The 23,111-nt window shown below is 35.1% G+C and overlaps 1 protein-coding gene across 1 annotated transcript in view; it reads left to right on the plus strand.

The window, feature by feature from the left end:
• The window catches only part of SP4 (Sp4 transcription factor), an 83,737-nt gene extending 65,840 nt beyond the window's left edge, over window positions 1–17,897 (plus strand). Inside the window, exon 6 of the mRNA XM_080818302.1 lies at window positions 16,980–17,897. Within this exon, the coding sequence (XP_080674428.1) occupies window positions 16,980–17,227 (248 nt within the window). The 3' untranslated portion in view covers window positions 17,228–17,897. The remainder of the gene's footprint in view (window positions 1–16,979) is intronic.
• The last annotated feature ends 5,214 nt before the right edge of the window (window positions 17,898–23,111 follow it).

Here is a 23,111-nt window from a genome sequence, read left to right on the forward strand (position 1 = left end):
AGCCTCAAGAATTCTTTCTGGCCATAGGAACCAAAAAGAAGGGACACTTCGGGGTTGAGAAAGCATGAGGGAGATTTTGCAGGGATCTGTAAAAGGTGATCCTAAATTTCATTAATGAAACAGAAATTCAGGGCTCACCCCCATGCTGCGTGTAACACAACAGACCCAAACAACCATAGCAAAGGCTTCAAGAACTCAACTCTCTTATAAACCATCACCTAATTGCTAGCATGTGCTGAGCAGACCAAAGCATAACAGAGTCCTTGAAAATGAATTAATATTGGAACTCATGCCCAAAGAAGGCAAGATAGAACTAATCTGAAACTGAATGGGTCAATTACCTGCTAAAACAAAAACTTAACATTTCCTAGAGGATTCTTTAACAGGACCAGAGTTACCACAACATAATATCCAGAATGTCTAGAATACAACCCAAAATTATTCAACATAATATGAACCCAAGTAAATCTGACAGTGTCAAGATGATCCACGTGTTGAAATTATCAGACAGTGACTATAAAGCAACTGTTAAAACCATCAGCCATGGAGTAAAGGTAAACAAATTTGAAATAAAAAGAAAGGCAGAAATTTTCAGAAGCAAAATTGAAACTCTAAAAATGAACTAAATGGTAATTTTGGAACTGAAAAAAATGCATTATACAAAGTTAAAAATTCCTTATATGTGCTCAAGAGCAAATAGAGGTAATAGAAGAGTCACTGAAGTTGGAGACAGATCACTAGTAGTTATACAGTCTGAAGACCAAAGAAGAAAAAGATCGGGGGAAAACGTTAATTGGGTCTCAGGCAACTGTGGAACTTACAAAATTAGTGACATTTGAGTCCCAGAAGAAAAGGAGGAAAAGATTCATGTAGAAAAATATTTGACAAAATAATGGCTTAGACTTCCTATATTAGGTGCAAATTATGGATTTAAGAAGCTTGCTGAATCCCAAACAGGAATTGACAGGAAGTCATGCCCAGATACATGAAATCAGTCTGCTGAAAATTAAAGAAGAAAAAATCTGGGAAGTAGCCTAAAGATAATGACGACACATTATGTATAGAGGAATACAAATTTGAATGATGAATCATTTTTCCTCAGAAACTGTGTGGAGGACAGAAAAGGAGAAGGATTGCCAGCTCAGCATTTTATATCCAGTGCAGGTGTCCTCAGTAAGAAAGGCAAAACAAAGGGTTTTCAGATGAAGAGAAACAGAATTTCTTATCATCAGATCTACTCCAAAAGAAATGCTAAAAGAGGGGGCGTCTGGGTGGCTTAGTCAGTTAAGTAGCTACCTTCAGCTGAGGTCAAGATCCCAGGATTCTGGGACCAAGCCCTGCACTGGGCTCCCCAATCAGCAGAGAGCCTCCTTCTCCCTCTACCTCTGCCTGCTGCTCTGCCTACTTGGGATCTCTCTCTCTCTGTCAAATAAATAAATAACATCTTTAAAAAAAAAAATGCTAAAAAAAAGTTTTTTAGGCTGAAGGGAAATGATACCAGAAGGAAATTGGGAATTTAATATGGAAGAACAAAATAAATGGCAAATACCTGTGTAAATACAGCAGGCTATTACTCCTGTGCTTAAATTTTAAAAAATATGTTTAAAGTAGTGGTGGATTTTCAATGTTATGCAAATAAAATATATTTGGTAAATATAAAGTAAAGGAGGAAGAGTAATGAAACCTATATGGTTGAAAAGCTTCTTTGTTTTAGTGTAAAAATACAGAGCACAGTATATATGTATTATGAAAGTTAACTGTGTATATTGTAATCCCTTTATCAAGTACCAAAAATACAGAGATTCAGGGGGGAAGGGGGAATAAATTAAAATAGAATGCTAAACAATATTCAAATAATCCAAAAGAAAGGAGAGAAGGAAAAAACAAAAATGAAAAACAGGACAGAAATGGAAAACAAAATAATAGACTTAAATCTAATCAAATCAGTAATTATATATAATGTTAGTGGTCTAAACCTAACAATTAGAAGATAGAGGTTGTTGGATTGCATTTATAAAGACCAAATTATATATTGTGTACCCAAAAAACCACTTTAAATACTATCATATGGATAAATTTAAAAGGGTAGAAAAAAAATACATGACATACAAAGGCTAATTGAAAGAAAACTGAAGTTACTATATTACTATAACAGGCAAAATAGACTTCATAAAACAATGAAAAGTACTAGCTATGACACGTCATTCTATAATGATGGAATGGCTCACTTTACATGAAGCTATAACAATTCTAATTATAATAGGCACCTAACAACAGAGCTCTAAAATATATAAAGCAAGAACTGACAGAACTAAAAGGTAAAATAAAGCAATCCACAGTTACTCTTGCAGAGTTTGACACTCTTTTCTTAGTAATTGATATGACAAGTAGACAGAAAAGTAGAAAGTGTATAGAACATTATCAGTTTGCCCTAATTGACATTCATAGAGTACTCAAGCCAGTTGCAACAGAGTACTCCACACATGGAACATTCTCAAAGATAAACCATTTTTATGCCATATGTTACATCTTAACAAATTAAAAGAAATCATACAAAGTATATTCTCAGATCATAATAGAATTAAACTAGAAGTCAGTGACAAAAATAACTGAGAGTTCCAAATTTTGGAAATTAACCACCACATTTCTGGTTTACCCTGTGGGTCAGAAGAGAATATCTTAAGGGAAATTAGAAAATATTTTCAACTAAATGAAAATATGTATCAAAATTTGTGGGCTATAGGTATAACAGTGCTTGGAGGGAGTTTATGGCAGTGTTTTTATTAGTAACAAAGGTTTTAGTCAATAATTTTTTTTTAAGATTTTGTTTATTTATTTGCCAGGAAGAGGGAGAGAGAGCGTATACAAGCAGAGGGAGAAGCAGACTCCCCACTGAGGAAGGAGCCCAGTGCAAGACTCGGGATCATGACCTGAGCCAAAGGCAGACACTTAACCAGCTGAGCCACCCAGGCATCCCTTAGTCAGCAGAAACTTATTCTTAAGTAGAATAAGTTTCTATCTTAAATACTAGAAAACAAACAAATTAAACGCCAAACAGGAAGTTAGGCAGCAATAAATAAGACAAATAAATAAAATTGAAAATAGAAAAATCTAATAGAGAAAATCAAACCAGAATCTATTTTTCTTTAAAAAGATAGAATTAGTCTTTAACTAGACTGTCCAAGAAAATTTATCAATCACTGCCAGGAATGGAAGAGGGGGATATCACTAGGGCCTTTAGACAATATAATAATAAAAGTATGCTATGAATAACTCTACACTCTGAATTAGGGAACTTAGGTGAAATGGACCAACTCCTTAAAAGACCAAATTAACCAATAGTACTATATCTATTAAAGAAATTGAATTTTAGGGGCGCCTGGGTGGCTCAGTGGGTTAGAGCCTCTGCCTTCAGCTCGGGTCATGGTCTCGGGGTCCTGAGATCGAGCCCCGCATCGGGCTCTCTGCTCAGCAGGGAGCCTGCTTCCTCCTCTCTCTGCCTGCTTGTGATCTCTGTCTGTCAAATAAATAAATAAATAAATCTTAAAAAAAAAAAAAAAAGAAATTGAATTTTAGTGAAAAACTTTGGACAAAGAAAACCATGGGCTCAGAATGGTTTTATTGAAAAATTCTTTATTAAGTAATAAATGATACCCATTTGCACAATCTTCTTTAGAGAATAAATGAAGGGATACCTGTTAACTATTTTAGGAGGCCTCATTACCATGATACCAAAGCCAGACAAAGACATTACTAGGGAAAAAGAAAAAACAGATCAGTATTCTCATAAATACAAATATCAAAATCCTCAACAAAATAGCAAACCAGGTCCAGTAATAGTAGTAAAAAGTAAATAGTAAAAAACAAAACAGTAAAAGTAAAATAATAATTAAAAAAGTAATAATAGTAAAAGAATAACATATCATGACTCAGTTATGTTTATTCCTATAATGAGAGGTTGATTGAAGATTCTAAAATCAATCAGTTGATGTAATTTATCATATGAACAAGAGAAGGAAAGAAATCACATGATTACTTAAATATATATACACAAAAAGTATTTGGGAAAATCTGCATTTAGTTTGATAAAAATTCTCACATTCTAAGAATCAAAGATAATAAACTTATAACCAAGTGAAGGGTATTTGTTAAAATACTATAGTTAGCATACTTACTGATGAAGGACCTAATACTTATCCATAGGATCAGGAACAAGGCAAAGATGTCTGAATTTTTTTTTTTTTTAATTTGGCATGGAGCCCAATACAGGGCTTGAACTCACAACCATGAGATCAAGACCTGAATTGAGATCAAGAGTTGGACACTTAACTGGCTGAGCCACCCAGGTGCCCTAAGATGATGGATTTTTATCACTCTCTTAACCCTGGTACTGGAAGTCCTACCTAGGACAATAAAGCAGAAAAAAGACACAACCCAGATTATAATGAAAGAAATAAGTGTCTATTTGCAGACAACTTGGTTGTCTATTTAGAAACACCCTGGCATCTACAAGAAAGCTGTTCATACTAATCAGTGTTTGCAAGATTGCAAGAATTCAAGATACAAGGTTAATGTACACAATGAATTGTTTTACTATATACTCGCGATGAACAACTGGATACGAGTAGCTTAATAGTGTCATTTTTAATAGGATGAACAGAGTAAAACACTTTGCTGGGACTCTAACAAAATATATGTAAGATGTATACTGAAAACTAAATATTGGTGAAAGAATTAAGGATGACTTACATTCATGTAGACATATACCATGTTAGTGGATTCCATGGCCCAATATTATTTTGGTATCTCTTCTCCCAGATATACATATACAGATCCAGTATAGTAGTCCTTCTCACAATTATAGCAGTATTTTGCAGAATTAGCAAGCCGATAGTAAAATTTATATGAAAGGCAAAACGGTATCAAAACAGTTCTGAAGAAATACAAAAAGTTAGCCGATTGACCCTCAATGATTTTAAGATTTCCTATAAAGCTACAGTATTAGAACACTGTGAAGTTTGGGTAAAAAAAAGGATACATAGATAAAACCAAATAGAGAATTCAGAAATTGACCCACATACGTATCATGCAAAAGTGATTCTGTGGAGAAACAGTAGTTTTTTCAATAAATGGCTTGGAAGAACTGCCACATGCAGGAAAAGAACTTTGAGCTACATACCTTGTATCTTTTACAAAGGCTGACTCAAAATTACTCAGACTAAAACCTGAAAGTATAAAACTTTTTGAATAAAATATAAAAATATTTGTGACCTTGGGTATGCTAGAATTTTTAATACAATGCCAAAAGCACAGTCCAGAAAAGAAGAACTGATGAATTGGACTCGATAAAAACTACAAATATTTGATCTGTTAAAGATCTGTTAAGAAAATGAAAACATAAGACACAGACTGAGAATGAAAAAATATATCTGACAATATACTTTCATCCAGAATATATAAAGAATTCTCAAACTCAGCAATTTTTAAACAACCCAATTTTTAAAAATTGGCAGAGGATATGGACATTTTACTGAAGAGGACATATATCTGACTAGCATGTGAAAAGGTACTTTGTATCACCTTATTTGAGGAATGCAAATTAAAATTGCAATAAAATATCAATACACATCTATTAAAATGGCCAAAATTAAAAACGACACCAAAATCCTGACAATTAGAAGTACTGGCAAGGGGCACCTGGGTGGTTCAGTGGGATTAAGCCTCTGCCTTTGGTCAGGTCATGATCTCAGGGTCCTGGGATCAAGCCCCACATCGGGCTCTCTGCTCAGCAGGGAGCCTGTTTCCCCTCTCTCTGCCTGCTTGTGATCTCTCTCTCTCCTCTGTCAAATAAATAAAATCTTTAGGGGGGGAAAAAAAAAGAAGTATTGGCAAGAATGCCAAGCTGGTGGGAATGCAATGTAGCACAGCATTTTTGGAAAACGTTTTGGAATTTTCTTGTAAAAGTTGAACATATACTCAGTTTATGACCTAGCAATCCACTCCTGAGTATTCACCCCAAAGAAACAAAAACTATGTTCACACAAAAAGCAATGAATATATATACCAGATTTTACTTACAATCACCCCAAATTGGAAACAACCCAAATATTCTTCAACTGGTTGAATGGTTAAGAACTGTGGTATATTGCTGAAAGAGGTAATCCAGCAGACTTGACTGCTGGTTGACCTGCAGGTTGGACCTGGGTAATCAGAGGCTTCTCACCCCTTCCTCTGTCCCTGGAATATACTTTCTGCCCACTGTTCCCATAATGGGAGCTGTTAGAAGGATGTAGCTTTGAGAGAGAAAGATGTTGAAACTGTCTGACAGTATATATGACTGAACCCAGTTAAGACCTCTGTGTAAACTTTTAGATTTGGCAGGTAGATATAAAGATATATTCATCTGGTGGCTATTCAAAACAAGCCTCATAAGTAAGTTTCCATTCTGATAAGTTAAAATTTCCTTTCTTATAAGTTAAAATTTCCACCTACCAAAAGAGACATGGTCTGCCTCTTTTGTTTTCTCCTTTCCCTTTGTGTACAGGGCCAGTTGGTGAACCAACATATATCTATACAACAGAGTACTGCTCTCCAGCATAGAGGAATCAATTATTAGTATATACAACCACAGTGATGAAACTCAGATGTGTTGGTGAACAATCCCAGCATCAAAAGGTTACCTATTGTATGATTCCATTCATGTATGACAGTTTATGGAAAAATAAAAACCATAGAGACAGAGAATAGATTATTATTTTCTAAGGCATAAGGGAAAAAGAATTCAGCTATGAAGAGATATCATGAAGGAATTTTTGGAAGTGATAGCAACTTCCATATTTTTATTTTGGTGATGACTAAATGATTTAATACATTTGTTAAAATTCATAGAGCCATGTCCCAAAAATAATAATTTTACTTTGTATAAGTTATTATTTTAAGTATTAAAACCTGTTTTAAAGTGGGAGACAAACTCATTTTTGAGACATTCTTTTTTTTTTTTAAGATTTTATTTATTTATTTGACAGACAGAAATCACAAGTAGGCAGAGAGGCAGGCAGAGAGAGAGGAGGAGGAAGCAGGCTCCCAGCTGAGCAGAGAGCCCGATGCGGGGCTGGATCCCAGAACCTTGAGATCATGACCTGAGCCGAAGACAGAGGCTTTAACCCACTGAGCCGCTCAGGTGCCCCTTTTTGAGACATTCTAATGTGAAAAGGGAGAGAGGGGTTTGTTTTGTTTTGTTTTGTTTTGTTTTTTTGAGAATCCAAAACCATTTTCTTTCCAACCTTCTGCATATGCCTCAGTATCATACAGCACTTCTCTTAACTCTTCTAAGGGTAATAGTATTTAGAGCCAGAGGAATTCCTAAAAATGATTTTGTGCAACACTATCATTTTATAAATAAGGCCTACACTGAAGTTTTAAGAGGCTGTTTGATTTTTTTACTAAGGCCCAGACTTAGTTCCTTGATAAGTTGAGTTATTAGTTATGAGTAAGAATGAGCCATGGGAGCAGTAGAGTGAACAAATTCAGATAGGCAATAACAGTCACAGCTAACATTTCTGAGTCCTTTCATTGTGTAGGCATTTTTCTAAATGCTTTTTTTTTTTCATTCGTTTTCTCTTTTAATCCTTTGAACAGTAACACAAAATAAGTATCTCTGTTATTATGTTAAAATGTTATGTTAAAATATTATGTTAAAATATTATGTTAAAATGTTAAAATGTTATCTCTGTTATTATGTTAAAAATGAAGAAACTGAGAATTGGAGAGAGAAGTTGCCCAAAGTTACATGGCTGGTAGGTAGACCAGAGTCAAAACTTTTATTCTGAGCTAGAATCTGATTCCTACAAAAAGAAGGTATCATATGTCAGGACATGCAAACAGTTCAGTGTTTGGAACCATAGTATTTGTGACAATAGATTTGGAAAAAGAAAAAAAAAAGGTAGGTGGGAGTCAGTTACCATTGTATGTTATGAACTATTTAATTTTGTTTTTTCCACAGCCTTAAGAAATGGGGAACCACTGACAGTTTTCAGCAGTTAATCAAATTGGTCATCTTTTTTTTTTTAAGATTTTACTTATTTATTTGATAGAGATTACAAGTAGTCAGAGAGGCAGGCAGGGAGAGAGGAGGAAGCAGGCTCCCCGCTGTGCAGAGAGCCCGATGTGGGGCTCGATCCCAGGACCCTGAGACCATGACCTGAGCCGAAGGCAGAGGCTTTAACCCGCTGAGCCACCCAGGCGCCCCAGTCATCTTTTTATTTTAGACCATTTGGTATTTGTAGGGAGAATAGATTTATAAGGAATGGTTTTGAGACCATTTAGTAAGGACAACAGTGATTGTCATCGAGATCCTAACTAGAACAAAAGTTGTAAGAGTATGTGCAACCAGATCAAGAAATGATTATGCTAATAAAATTGACAGGATTGGTGATCTTTTAAACGTGAGAAAAGAAATAGTAGGTACCAATGATAACTACTATCAGTTGAAATGGAGACTACAGGAGAAAGATAAGTATATTGTAGAATTGTCTACCTTCCTTCAGTTCTCTCAGTTTTGTTTCTCGTGGTTGTTTTTTGGGGGGCTCTGTTGTTAAGTGCATATATGTTTATAATTGCTATGTTTTCACGATGGAGTGCGTCTTTATCATTGTAAGGTGTCTTTGTCTATAGTAACTATTTTTATCATAGTGGTCTGTTATTAATATAACTATTTCAGCTCTTTTTTGCATGGTGTTTCTTTTTTCCATCCTGTTATGCCTATTCTTGATGAGTTTAAAGTGAGCCTCTTTTAGACAATGTATAATTGGATCATATTTTTCTATAATTCATTCTGGTAACCTCTGCCTTTTAATTGGAACATTCAGTACATTCACATTTAATGCAATTACTGATGAGGACTGACACTATTTTCATATTTGTTTTCTAGGTGTCTTCTTTTTATTCCTGTATTCCTCTGTTACTAGCATTTGGTGTTAAATATTCCTTGTGTGTTATTTTAATCCCCTTGTTATTTTTCTAGAATATTAATATAATATTTTCTTACTAGTTGCCTGCTTTGGGGATTACAATTCAAATCTTAAAATAATCTAGGTGCAAATCTGCTAGCAATAAATTCTTTCCATTTTTATTAATCTGGGAATGTCTGAATTTCTCATCTTTTTAAAAGATTATTTATTTATTTATTTATTTATTTATGCATGCGCGCGAGAGAGAGAGCAGGCACTGGGTGTAGGGGGCAGAAGGAGAGAGGGAATCTCCAGCAGACTCCCTGCCAAGTGAGAAGCCCAGTAAAGGCTCAATCCCATGACTCTGAGATCACAACCTGAGCCAAATCAAGAGTCAAACACACAACTGACTGAACCACTGAGGAACCCCCTGTTCATATTTGAAAGATAGTTTTGCTGTATGTAGAATTCTTGGTTGACAAGATTTTCCTTTCATCTTGTATCATCCCACTGCTTCTGGCCTCTATGAGTCCAGTAAAAAATCAGCTGCTATTATCTGACAGTCCCTTGTAGGTGATGCATCACTTCTCTTGCTGTTTGTAGATTCTCTTTGGTTTTGACTTTAAGCAGCTTATATGTCTCAGTGTTAATCTCATTGCGTTTAACCTACTTGGAGTTTATTGAGCTTCTTAGATGTGTACATTGTTTTTCATCAGTTTGGGAGGTATTCAGCTTTCCTTTCTGCAAATATTCTTAAATATTCTGCAGATAGTCTTAAATATCTTGGATCAGTAAATCTCTCCCTCTTGCTGAGAGGTTTTGTGTATGTTGGAATGCCTGGCAGCACTTGGACGATTGTCAACTCTGCCTTAGCCTTCATTTCCTGCCTATGCAGACTCTCAAACTGTTAAGCACACATGAGAGTTTGAGGCTTCTCAAATCTTTCCTGGGCATGTTCATAGCTTTAAAGCATGTATGTGGTCACCTAGATTCCAGGGAGTATGCCAGAACTTTTCAAAGCCACTCTGGATATTTTATCTCCCAGTTTTCCCTTTTAAGCTTTTTGTTTATTCTTTTTATTGTTTGTCCCAAATATTATCCATTGCCCTGGGCATCCATGAAGTTAAAACACTTACTACAATTGTCTTAGACAAACACATGTTCCTTTCTGTCCCTGGAAAAAGATTTTTCACATTGGGCTGCCTACAAGTCAGATTCATTAAAATAGTCTTTTAAGTGAGGTCTTCTGAAGAACCACTAGACAGATCGCATAATGATAATTCCTTGGACATGAGGTTTTGAAAGAGTTCCAGCTCCATTCTGTTCTGTGTGGTAGCTGCTAGGCTTCTGGAGAATTTAAAATGGAATTAGGGAAGTTAAAATACCTTAAAATTTGCTGTTCTAATCAAGATTCAGCCATTTTCCTTTAATAAACAGTGATGAATTTTTTTTGTAACATGTTGAATGATGTGTATGGCACACCTAAGGAGTGTGGAATTCACATTTTAATTTAGGAATCTGGATCTTGATGCCATTATCCATTTATAGATCATAGTTAAAACTATTAGAGTAGGTGAGATTGCTTTTTAAAAAGCCTTTGTGATAAATTTGATCAAATGATTTCTATATTCAACTAGATAGTTGCTGAAGAAGGAAATGAAAAATTAGTCATTATGCAAATTGATGTCCCTATAAAATCATAGTCTCAAATCAGCCCGTAAATCAGAATAGCATTGTATTCCTATTTTTTTGGTCAAATTTCTCATTATTTTAATAATTATCTAAATCTTGTTGGGACACCTGGCTAGCTCTATTGGTGGAATATGTGACTCTTGGTCTTGGGGTTGTAAGTTAGAGCCTTGTTTTGGGCAGAGATTACTTAAAAATACTCAACTCTTAATTCCATTGCCCTTCCCACTCAGCCGCCTTTTACTCCCAGTTCTTCCACTTCAAGAAAATTTAAGCCATGTGACTTCTTGGAAATTATCATTGCTCCCCCTTTTAATTTACTTTTATCCACGTTAGATAGAATTGTGGGTACTCATGAAAAGATTCATTTAGATATTCTAGGCTGTGTATGTTAAAATAGGTGTCCAGGATGGACTAAGTTGAACATGTTGGAGGAGAGGGTTTGAGGGACCCAGCAAGTCTCCCAGTTTGAATAACTAGGCTTCTCAGAACAAATCAAAAAATTACTCCTTTAACGTGGGTTATGAAAGTTGTTATTGTTACTAAAAAGTTGTAAATAGTTGACCCTTGAACAGCAAAGGTTTGAACTGTGCAGGTCCATTAATACATGGATTTTTTTTTTTTAAATACTTAAAGTTCTACAAATGGATTTTTTCTTCCTTTTCTTCTTAGTGATGTTTTCTTTTCTCTAATTTATTTTATTGTTAGAATACTGTATATAATATATATAACACAAATATTTGTTAGTTGACTGTGCTATTGGTAAGGATTCCACTCAGCAATAGGCTATTAGTAGTTACGTTTGAGGGCAGTGAAAAGTTACACACAAATTTTCAACTGTGCAGATACGAGGGTCCATGCTTCTAACACCTTGTTGTTCCAAGGTCTGCTGTATATGCTACACATGGATATATGGTAAAAGTTATTCATAAGCCAAGGGGTATGTTTTTTACTTAGCTATATCAAATGGTAGACATTTAACAGTGTCCCTGTAGTGAGTTGAATTGTCTCTCTTAAGATGTTCAAATGCTAATCACTGGTGAATATGACTTTATTTGGAAATAGGTTTTTTGCAGATTAAATTAAAGATGATGTCATACCATGCCTACTGCCTAAGATTTAGAACCCACTTAAGATTTAGGACCTACTGGGTTCTAAATCCAATGACTGATATCTTTGTGAGAAGGGAAGAATACACAGAAACATAGGGTGAGAGGCCATGTGAAGACACAGGCAGAGATTGGGGAGATGCAGCTGCAAGCCACTGAATGCCAAGGATTGCCAAAAGTCACCAAAACTAGGACAAGGCATGGAAAGACTCTTCTCTATAGAGTCTTTGGTGGGAGCATTGTCCTACTGACACCTTCATTTTGGACATCTAGCATCCAGAACTGTGAGAGAATAAATATCTATTGTTTGAAGCCACCCAGTTTGTGTTACTTTCATACAAAAGCCCAGGGAAACTAACATAGTCACTTAGTCTGCCCCTGAAATCAATTTTAATTTGTGAGTTTTAATTTATAAATGTTATCATGACAGAAATAACATTAATTCATAAATTATGTTTTATGCATTTTATTAGCTTGATTTGAGGGCAACATGTTGAAAACAGATTGTGACAGCAAGATAGTTGGCTCTTGATGGTACTTCAAAAAATAAAGCTTAAAAGATCTGATTTATTGCATTTATTCAGATCTAAGATTCCATTGAAAATCTCAGCAGCTTTTTCTGAGAGAAATTACTCTTACTCTAGGGAATAATTGAATATGATTTCTAAGTATGAATCTTCTACTTAGGTCCTTTTAAAAGACCACTATATTTTAACAGTCATGTAATATAACAAGGCATTCTCTTAATAACCTAGGTCAAAGTAGCGATTCTTTTTTCTTTCTTTTTTTATTATTTAAAAAAAATTTTTTTCTTTTTAGATTTTATTTATTTATTTGACAGGCAGAGATCACAAGTAGGCAGGGAGGCAGGCAGGCAGAGAGAGAGGAGGAAGCAGGCTCCCCACGGAGCAGAGAGCCCAATGCGGAACTCGATCCCAGGACCCCAGGATCATGACCTGAGCCAAAGGCAGAGGCCTTAACCTACTGAGCCACCCAGGCGCCCTCTTTCTTTTTTTAAAAGATAGATTTATTTATTTATTTGTTTGTTTAATTATTTATTTTAGAGAGAGAGAGAGCGTGCACGCATGAGTGGGAAGGATGGAGGGAGAGGGAGAGAGAGAATCTCAAGTGGACTCCACGCTGTACATGGAGTCTGACTTGGAACTCAGTCCCACAACCCTGAGATCACGACTTGAGCTGAAACCAAGGGTCAGATGTTTAACCGACTGTGCTACCCAGGCACCCCAAGCAGTTCTTTTTTCTGTACTCATTTTGTTAAACCAGATTTTGGGTTATGCTCTGGATATTTTCTAATAGAAGTAAAATTTGGTATTTTGCTTTGGATATTTGTAATGAAGATACTTCATAGATTTTGGATCATGTAATAAAATCAGTTATCACTTATTATCTTATTAGGCCTTAATTTTTTCAGGATTATATCTTATATAACTCTTAGTTTTCCATTGCTGCCAAAACAAACTATCTCAGATTTAACAGCCTAAAATAGTACACATTTATTATATCACAGTTTCTTTAAGTCAGAAGTCTGAGTAGGCTAGCCCTGGGTCCTCCACTTAGCATCTCACACAGTCAAAATCAAGGTGTCAACTGGCTATTCCTTATCAAAGGCTTTAGGGGAGAATCTGCTTCCAAACTCATCAATTCTGTCAACCAAATTGTTTTTGCTGTTGTAGTACACAGGTCCCTATTTCTGTGCTGGCTTTCTTCTGGGGGCTGCTGTTTGCTCCTAGAAACTGTCCGTATTTTTTGTCATATTCTCCATGGGACACCCTCCCAGCAATAGCAGATAAAGTCCCTTCCAATTCTAATCTCTCTGATTTTTCCTGCTGCAACTCTGACTGACTATAGCTGAAGAAAACTCAGCTGTTCGGAGCTAGGAGTAGGCAGACTAAAAGGTCCACATACAAACCATGTCACGATGGTATCCCATACACTTTGTCATTAGATTGGCTGGGACTTGAATTTTTTTTAAATTTAATTTAATTTAATTTTGTGTGTGTGTGTGTGTGTTCCAGAATTCATTGTTTATGCACCACACCCAGTGCTCCATGCAATATGTGCCCTCCTTAATACCCACCACCAGGCTCACCTACTCCCCTAACCCCTTCCCCCAAAACCCTCAGTTTGTTTCTCAGAGTCCATAGTCTCTCATGGACTTGAATTTTTTAATTGGTGTACTGGTAGCTCCACATGGTTGCAAATGACTATCTCAAGATAATAGAATCTTCTTAAAGTGTCAGACTCTCACTTGTTCATTTTTGTATCACTAGTGACTGGTACATTATAGATGTTGCAGAAGTATTTGTTCAAAATGATTGAATTCGTGAACATTACAGCTAACGAAGACTTACTAAACAGCTGCTATGTACAGGTTGATCACCCAGTTGATTCAGTGCTTACTAAATGATCTGGTGTCTTCCAGCCATCACCATCTGAGTTTTTTCTGATTATTCTTGGCTGTTGCTGTTATAAAAGAAAAGAGGTCTCTAATTGCACTTTGATAATTAGCATAAAAAGCCCAAACCAGAAGTACAGTGCCTTGAATCCTGCTGTGACATTAATAAGTTGTAAGATTCCCAAGAAGATTAATTAATTTCTAAGCCTCAGCTTACTCATTTATAAAATGAAAAATGTAAAATAAGATCTTTAAGATTTCTTTTAGCTTTAAGCTGTGAATTTTTCTTTGGAAATAAAATGGGAGACTTGAAAGGTCAGAGGACTTCAAGATCAGTCTTAACCTTAAACCAACATTTAATCGTTTTTTGCCCTTGTCTAAGTATCAGCATTCAGAAAATGCAAACATTTTTGAGAATTTTGCCTAAACCATGTATTTATCCTTTCATTTAATTTTTCAAGACTGAAAGAGAGAAGTTTAATCAAATACTCTCAGTGTAATTTTTTTAAAAAGAAAAGCAAACAAAGAAGATGGTGGGTTATCTGATATGGACAGAGTTGAGCCTACAGATTTTCTGCTGATAAGTCAAAAGCAGGGCGAAGTAAAGAAGTCAGCCAAACTGAATTTTCTTTTTTTTTTTTAATCTTTTTTTTTTTTAAAGATTTTATTCATTTATTTGACAGACAGAGATCACAAGTAGTCAGAGAGGCAGGCAGAGAGGGAGAGAGGAGGAAGCAGGCTCCCCGCCAAGCAGAGAGCCCGATGCGGGGCTCGATCCCAGGACCCTGAGATCATGACCTGAGCCGAAGGCAGAGGCTTTAAACCACTGAGCCACCCAGGTGCCCCCAAACTGAATTTTCTTATGATTGGAATTCTAGTGTCAGACTTGGAAAACATTTCTTTCCCTTAAATAACAAGTTTTAGAGGGAAGGACTAAAGCTAATCCGTTGTGCACATGATGGTATACCACTTAACCAAATTTTTGTGCACTCGACCCATTAAACACAGAAGTGAAATGCATTTTTTTCTTTATAGTTAACATTTAGTTTTTATTCCAGAATAGTGAAGTAGTTCCAGTGGAACTATCTTACATCTTAAGGAGAGCATATTTAAGCATCACTTTGTATACAAGAACCTAACAGCCTTATTCTGTGAGACCTCAAAACTCTATTAAATCTGAAATAGAGTATTTGCCTTCTAAAGAAACTCAGTACACTATTAAATTATTAACTGATTTTATTTTAAGTAGTTCTAAGGTAGTTTATGCCTCTAGGCATTATAATTAAAATGGAGACAGTTTTTTTTTTTTTTTGCTAACCATATATATATATATATATATATATATATATATAATTTTTATTTATTTTTAATTTTTATTTTTTTATAAACGTATAATGTATTTTTATCCCCAGGGGTGCAGGTCTGTGAATCACCAGGTTTACGCACTTCACAGCACTCACCATAGCACATACCTTCCCCAATGTCCATAACCCCACTCCCCTCTCCCGGCCCCCTTCCCCCCAGCAACCCTCAGTTTGTTCTGTGGGATTAAGAGTCACTTATGGTTTGTCTCCCTCCCGATCCCATCTTGTTTCATTTATTCTTTTTCTACCCCCCAAACCCCCCATGTTGCATCTCCACTTCCTCATATCAGGGAGATCATATGATAGTTGTCTTTCTCCGATTGACTTATTTCGCTAAGCATAATACCCTCTAGTTCCATCCACGTTGTCGCAAATGGCAAGATTTCATTTTCTTTTGATGGCTGCATAGTATTCCATTATGTGTGTGTGTGTGTGTGTGTGTGTGTGTGTGTGTGTGTGTATACCACATTTTCTTTATCCATTCATCTGTTGATGGACATCTAGGTTCCTGCCATAATTTGGCTATTGTGGACATTGCTGCTATAAACATTCAGGTGCACGTGCTGCCCCTTCGGATCACTATGTTTGTATCATTAGGGTAAATACCTAGTAGTGCAGTTACTGGGTCGTAGGGTAGCTCTATTTTCAACATTTTGAGGAACCTCCATGCTGTTTTCCAGAGTGGCTGCACCAGCTTGCATTCCCACCAACAGTGTAGGAGGGTTCCCCTTTCTCCGCATCCTCGCCAGCATCTGTCATTTCCTGACTTGTTAATTTTAGCCATTCTGACTGTTGTGAGGTGGTATCTCATTGTGATTTTGATTTGTATTTCCCTGATGCCGAGTGATGTGGAGCATTTTTTCATGTGAGACAGTAGTTTTTAAGGAAAAGTGGACTTAAGCCTTGAACATTATATATTGTTACACCGGGAGGAGATTTTGGGATCGTCTATTAGAAATCCTCTTATTTCATGGATGGGGAACTGAGTGGTTACTTAACTTGCTCTAGCTTTTACTTGTAGGCCTTAGCAGAATCAGGACTTTAACTCAGGTCATTTATTCCCAATCACATGCTCATTCTCCTGTACCACACTGCTTGTTCAATAGCATTTTATTTATTTATTTTTTTGAAGACTTATTTATTAGAGAGAGAGAGAACAGGGAGTGGAGTGGGGAGAGGGAGAGAGAAACTTAAACAGACTCTACGCTGAGCCAGAACCAGATCAGGTGCTTGATCTCACAACCTGAGCCAAAACCAAAAGTGGATGCTTAACTGACTGTGCCACCCAAGCGCCCCTTGTTTGATGGCATTTTAAAATAAAAACAGAAAGAAGGTATTTCGCAATTAGTCAAAAGTTAAAAGTATAGTATGCTCTGAAGAGAAATTATTTAAAATTTTTTCATTTAAGTAAAATGTGTATGACTTCATTTACTATTTTTTTGTTGTTGTTTAGGTGAAAAGAGATTTGAATGCCCAGAATGTTCCAAAAGGTTTATGCGGAGTGATCATCTCTCCAAACATGTCAAAACGCACCAGAATAAGAAAGGTGGTGGGACAGCTCTTGCCATTGTTACCTCGGGAGAACTGGACTCATCTGTTACAGAGGTGCTTGGCTCCCCAAGAATTGTCACAGTTGCAGCCATTTCTCAAGATTCAAACCCAGCAACTCCCAATGTTTCAACCAACATGGAAGAATTCTAGAAAGTTATTTATAACAGAGACCTCTAGTGCTGCACTTAAGTTTACACACCTTTGAAAAATCTGGAAATGGGCTGGTCAAGTGGATTACAGAGTAGGAAATCATGTTTTCATTCTTGGCTTCTTTAAGTATTCCAAGATTCTGGGTCAACATGTGAAGTGTTGAATTTTTAAAAATACAAAAAGCAAACTGATGTACTGGAAACAGATAGAAAAGTATTTCCTCCATACTATAAGTTGTAGTTATTTGGAAATAGATCACATAATCCTTAAACTGAATCTTCCCCCTCTTTTAACATCATGTGTTAACATGTTTAAAAAAGACCTCAGTAGTTTGCAGGCTGGACCTTAATTGGACTTGTTTTCTTTGGAAGTACTTTGTTACAAATTCGGTCAGTAATAATTTTATGTATTTTTTTTTCCTATAGCACAGAAAACAGATAGCTAACTGATGATAGGAATCATACTTTATTTCCTTAGCTTGTTTTTGGAAAATTAACTGAAAATAGTTTTGGCCGTCTTTTCTAAATGTTAGAAATTCTTCAACAGTTGAATTAGGTAAGTTCCAAAAAAGTAATCTGAGATGCAGCTCAGATCTTTATTACCACTACATTATAGTAGTGTGTATGCAGACAATCAGTGAAGTCCAATTAATTTCTCCATTTGGAGACACAAGAAGAAGATAGAGCTAAACTTTAGGTTAAATTTTAGATTGAAACCTTAGGAAAATACTGGGGTGGGGAGGGTGGTTAAAACAAAACTCATAATAGCTTCAGAAAAATAAAATGAGGCAACTTAACATGTAAGGTTTTGAAGTTAGGATTGATTATATTCCTAACCCTAGGTTGAACCACAAAATTCATTTTAAATGTTTATATTGGAAATATTTGCATAGAGTATAAATCATTCTGTAGTTTCATATTCTGTAAATATGAGTTATGTTGACAATGTGCAGAATTCTTTATGCTTTGACTTGGTAGCCAAAGAAGGAATTATCACACCTTTTTTTAAGGCCAGCAGAAAATTATCTTTTAACTACATTACAATTTCCATTTTCCTCTCTACTAAACTTTAGCCAACCTCATTTATTTCTAGAACTGTGTTAGAAGGCTGGTTACTAATTTATAACATAGAAATGTATTTATTTTATGCTGATAACTAAGTTCTCCCTAAAAAGACAGCCTAACAAATACATAACAATATCATATTACAAAGCAAGTTAATTTTTGAAAATCAGAATAATGTTCAAATAAGCGACTAAAGGAAAAAAATGTATTGTTTATGCAAGGGTCTTATAGGAAAGATGGCCAAAAGTCTTGTGAAAAAAATTTGGATTATACCAACAGCTTAAGTATGAGTAAGATATCTCTAACTTTAAGAATGTATTTACGTGGAAGCATAATGGAATTGGAATTGACCATTTGAAAACTAAAATTTTTAACTGCCTGGTTTATTAACATTAGTAGTTTGGGGACCGTTTGAATAAAGGTACGTGTTTTCTTGTGCATTCTCTATTATTTCAGGAAAAGTACTACTCATGCGAATTCTCTTCCAAAATTGTGATGTTTCTTGTATTTTTGATGAAGGAGAAATACTGTAATGATCACTGTTTACACTATGTACACTTTAGGCCAGCCCTTTGTAGCGTTATATAAAACTGAAGGTCTTTTGTGCTTTCAGTTTGTATAAAAAGCTTTGAGATTAAAGGAAAAAAAATTTTTACACTGTGGTTATAAATTTCAAGTTTCTTAAAGCTTTTGTAGACTTGTAACAAAGTCTTTAAATTTTAGTTGGATTTTGTAAATTGTTTTGTATATTTTATTTAATGTACTCTTAACAACTGATGTATCTGGCTTTAAAACATCAGAATCAGTTTGTTGTTTTGTTTGGTACAGAGGAGCATTTGGTAGTGTTAATTTTAATTTTATTATATAGGAGCTGAAACATCAAATATATATTTTATCTATCATTATGCTACACAATCAGTGCTATAAATTTTTTTATGCAAAGAAACTTTCCTAATGTTTGAATCATGTTTCCTCAAAGTGACACTTTCTGTTGTTGTTAAAACCAAGTATGAGCTCTCTGCACCATTATTCCAAGAACCAGTTTTAATGCATACCTGTGTATGCTCATCAAAAATGGAAGTTATTTTTTAATCAACAATGAGGCCTATTATAAATTTAACAAACTGAATCTGGATAGCTTTATAGCATATAAAATATATTAATTTGTGTTAGCAGGTGCACATTTCACCACTGAAATTAGAAATATTTTGACAGTCTGTTCTGCATACCATTCTGAATCCACTTTTCTGTCTTATAAGAATCGTAAATTTCAATGTCCTTTATTTGACTCAGTGGGATATAGCTGTTATAAGTAATAGGGCACAGATGTGCAGTAGAGTCATATTTAATGGCATTTCACTGTTCATTCCCTTTGCCACCATTATAAAACTTTTCTTTATTGTAATTATCAGTGCAAAGCTATGTATTTATCATGGTAGAACTCCAGTGTTAGAATAGTTTTTTCTTAAAGTATACTTTCTTTGGTTAGGTTTGTGTATGTGTTGCTGATTACATTAGAACTTGATGTTAAGTCATTATTTATCACACTCTCATGAGAGCAGTAATAAAAGTGTGTAATCTAGGAGAAAAAGTTAATTTGTCAAACTTAGATAAGCATGATGTTTAGGTCCTATTTTTCAATTTTATAACTGTTTTATTGCAACAATATTTGTATTTAAGTCTTCATTTTAATGCCTTGTGGTGTTTTTTTATGCATGTCACTAAGTTGTCATCCCACATAAATTGATGTGCAGCATAGGGTATTAAATCTACATAATGATTTTAAAACAGAAATAGTTGATGGTAAAATGTAAATGTTTTACAAAAATTCCTTATAAAAAGTTTTGTAGTAACATTTCACTTGTAAATTTTTTTTGTAAAAAAAAAAAAAAGAAAATGAAAAAAAAAAAAAAGATGAATCCAGAAAAAACCTGTTTCCCATATCCTAGAATTTAGACAATTATTCTGCCAGCAAAGCCTCTGGGGCTGTAATTGACATTTTTACAGTGCTGATTTGTATAAAATTTGTTTTTTTGTGGATTTGGAAATAAAATCATGTACAAGTTGTTGCCTGCAATAACAATTGCAAGTAACTATTAAAAATTCCCTTGAGTTTAACATGTTTCTTCATTTAATTATGTATACTATAAAGCAGCAATAAATTATTTGAAGTATCAATCTTCTTATCACGATGAACACTAGGAAGTAAATGCTTCTCACTAGAAAACGTATTGGCAACTCTTCATAATTCCTGGTATTAAGATCTGGTCACCATTTCTCTGAACATACTGCCAAAGAACACCAATGCAGATTTCATGTTAATTTGTAGCCATTGCTCTAGACATTTATGGAAATTAAAATTTGATTTAGGGACATTTTTTACTTAAATATTTTTAAGCAATAAATGTTAGGAAATTGTAGGAAGAGCTAAAAATGAAAAGATAATTAAAATATTATTTAGGCTCACAGAAACACTAAGAAGCAGAGTGTACCACATAAATGCCACAAAAATCTGTAAGCAAAAGCTGTTGTCTTTTCCTCAGGGGAGAGCCCAGCAAATCTCATGAAGAACCTTGCTAACATAGTGAATACATTACTGTAACAAGTTCAGTTATCAGATTTCCAAGCCCAGGCCAGATTAGGTGATACAGCCACACGAGGGGCCAGGGATGTTAGGCAGCAGGGGAAGTACCCCGACTCACAGAAGACTCCACAAATAGTCTTTTTACATCTCTAGTAATCAAGAGCTAAATAGTGTATGGGGAGATTGCCTTGTACAGGAAAGCCCTAAGGTAATGGTTTGTGTATGTCAACTTTGTGTAGTGTAGTATGTACTCATGACAATGACTGAATCAACTTAAATGTATGCTATTCTGCCAAACAATACCAGTAAGAAATTTTTCAAAAAATTTGTATCAAAATGAAAGATGATAGAATTACCAGAAAAGTTCACATTTGGAAGCTTGGATAATACTACATAAAAGAGGTGATAATGGAGAGAGTTAAAATTTTACTGTTTTTTTAAAAATTACTAATATATTACTGGTTTGATTCTTGGGCCTTCTAGGAACTTCAACCACATAACTATGAACAAAACTGAACTGAAGAAAAGACCATGAAGTAATGCTTTTTGCTTTCCTAGATTGTGGACATGAAACCATTGGTATAATAAGCTGGGAAAGTGGAAGCAGTGCTAAGAACAAGACTGTACTATAATATGCTATGGTTCACAGTGCTGTTGGTGAGGACAACCTCAAGGCAGGGAAAAGATAGTATCATTTGTTTAGTATTTATTTAAAAGTTCAAATGCTTAAGAGGTGCAGAGACTTAAGGTGTGTGCAAGAAACACAAAGGAGTTTATTCCTGAATACATGAATCGTGGTAACTGTCTTAATTGCCCAAGCAATAATATCTGTTTAATATACACACAACCAACTTGTAATTGTGTAGCAGGGTTTTTAAGATATGTATTTTCATTCTTTTCAGATTTGCTAATTCGCATCTTCGGCCATGTTTTCCTAGTAGCAGGTGGCAATGAAGTAATTATTTTTGGATACCTGCAAGTAATCTCAAGTACAAATAAAAGGAGGGGGAAGAGAGGAAAGAAGATAGATTTTGTAAACCTCTATTTTTGTCTAAGGTAATAGTTTGGATAATGCTTGGATAATTTTTCCTGAAAGAAAAACTATTCCAATTAATCAGGTTACTAGATTTCAGAATTTTAATAATACTCCCAAGTTTTCATATATTTAAAAAATATGTGTATATGCTGCTTATAATACTCTGGCCCAGAAAAGCAATTTGTGTATGCATGCACATATAGTCAACTATTTACAATAAGGTTTTGAATTAGCAGTACATGTATTAGACCATACGGGCATAAAAATCTGTTCTCTTTAAACAGAAAAGCTGTTTTATGATTCTGCCCACAATCAAGTGCAGATACTGAAGCCTTAAGTACGTTGTACATTGCCTAGCGAAGTCAACCAGGAAAATTGGGTAACCGTCAACAAAATTTTCACGTAACCTTATATATGAAATATTCTATTAAAAAAATAGTAAAAAATTTTATTCAGGGAAACAATAGATGCGTTACCCACAATTAACAATACTCCCTTTGCATAGCTGGCACTGTTTAAAATTTTTGTTCAATGTAAACATAATTCATAGGGTTTTTTGTTCCCTATATCTGTTTTAAAAGATTGTTTATTTGAGAGTAGGGGCAGAGAGAGAGGGAGAGAAAAACTTAAGCAGACTCCACACTGAACATGGAGCCCAACCTGGGGTTTAGTCCCACAACCCTGAGGGAATGACCTGAGCTAACTGCTCCACCCAGGTGCCCCGATGTTCCCTATATTTTAATAAAAAATAGGTTTATATAGATAATGTATATGCTATGTGTAACATTGTAGATATATATCATAACATTTGGATTGGATTAAGAAGTTAAAACTTAAGGAATGTGTGTGTGGCTTAGTCTGTTATGTGTCTGCCTTCGGCTCAAGTCATGATCCCGAGGTCCTGGGATCGAGTCCGGCATCAGGCTCCCTGTTTAGCAGCAAGCCTGCTTCTCCCTCTGCCTGCTGCTCCCCCTGCTGTGCACACATGCTCACTCACTCTCTGACAAATAAATAAATAAAATCCTCGAGGAAAAAAAAGTGTTAAAACTTCAAAATACAACTTTTGTTTTTAAAGATGCTTTAGGAAAAACCATAAGAGATTATAGTTAGGCTTAAATGTGCACACATGGCCTAAAATGAATGCTATATGAAGATTTGTACCAGTAGTTTCCATGAAACTACCTTTTTTATTTCTGAGCA

This window comes from Martes martes (assembly GCF_963455335.1).
Source record: "Martes martes genome assembly, chromosome: 11".
Classification (NCBI taxonomy): domain Eukaryota; kingdom Metazoa; phylum Chordata; class Mammalia; order Carnivora; family Mustelidae; genus Martes; species Martes martes.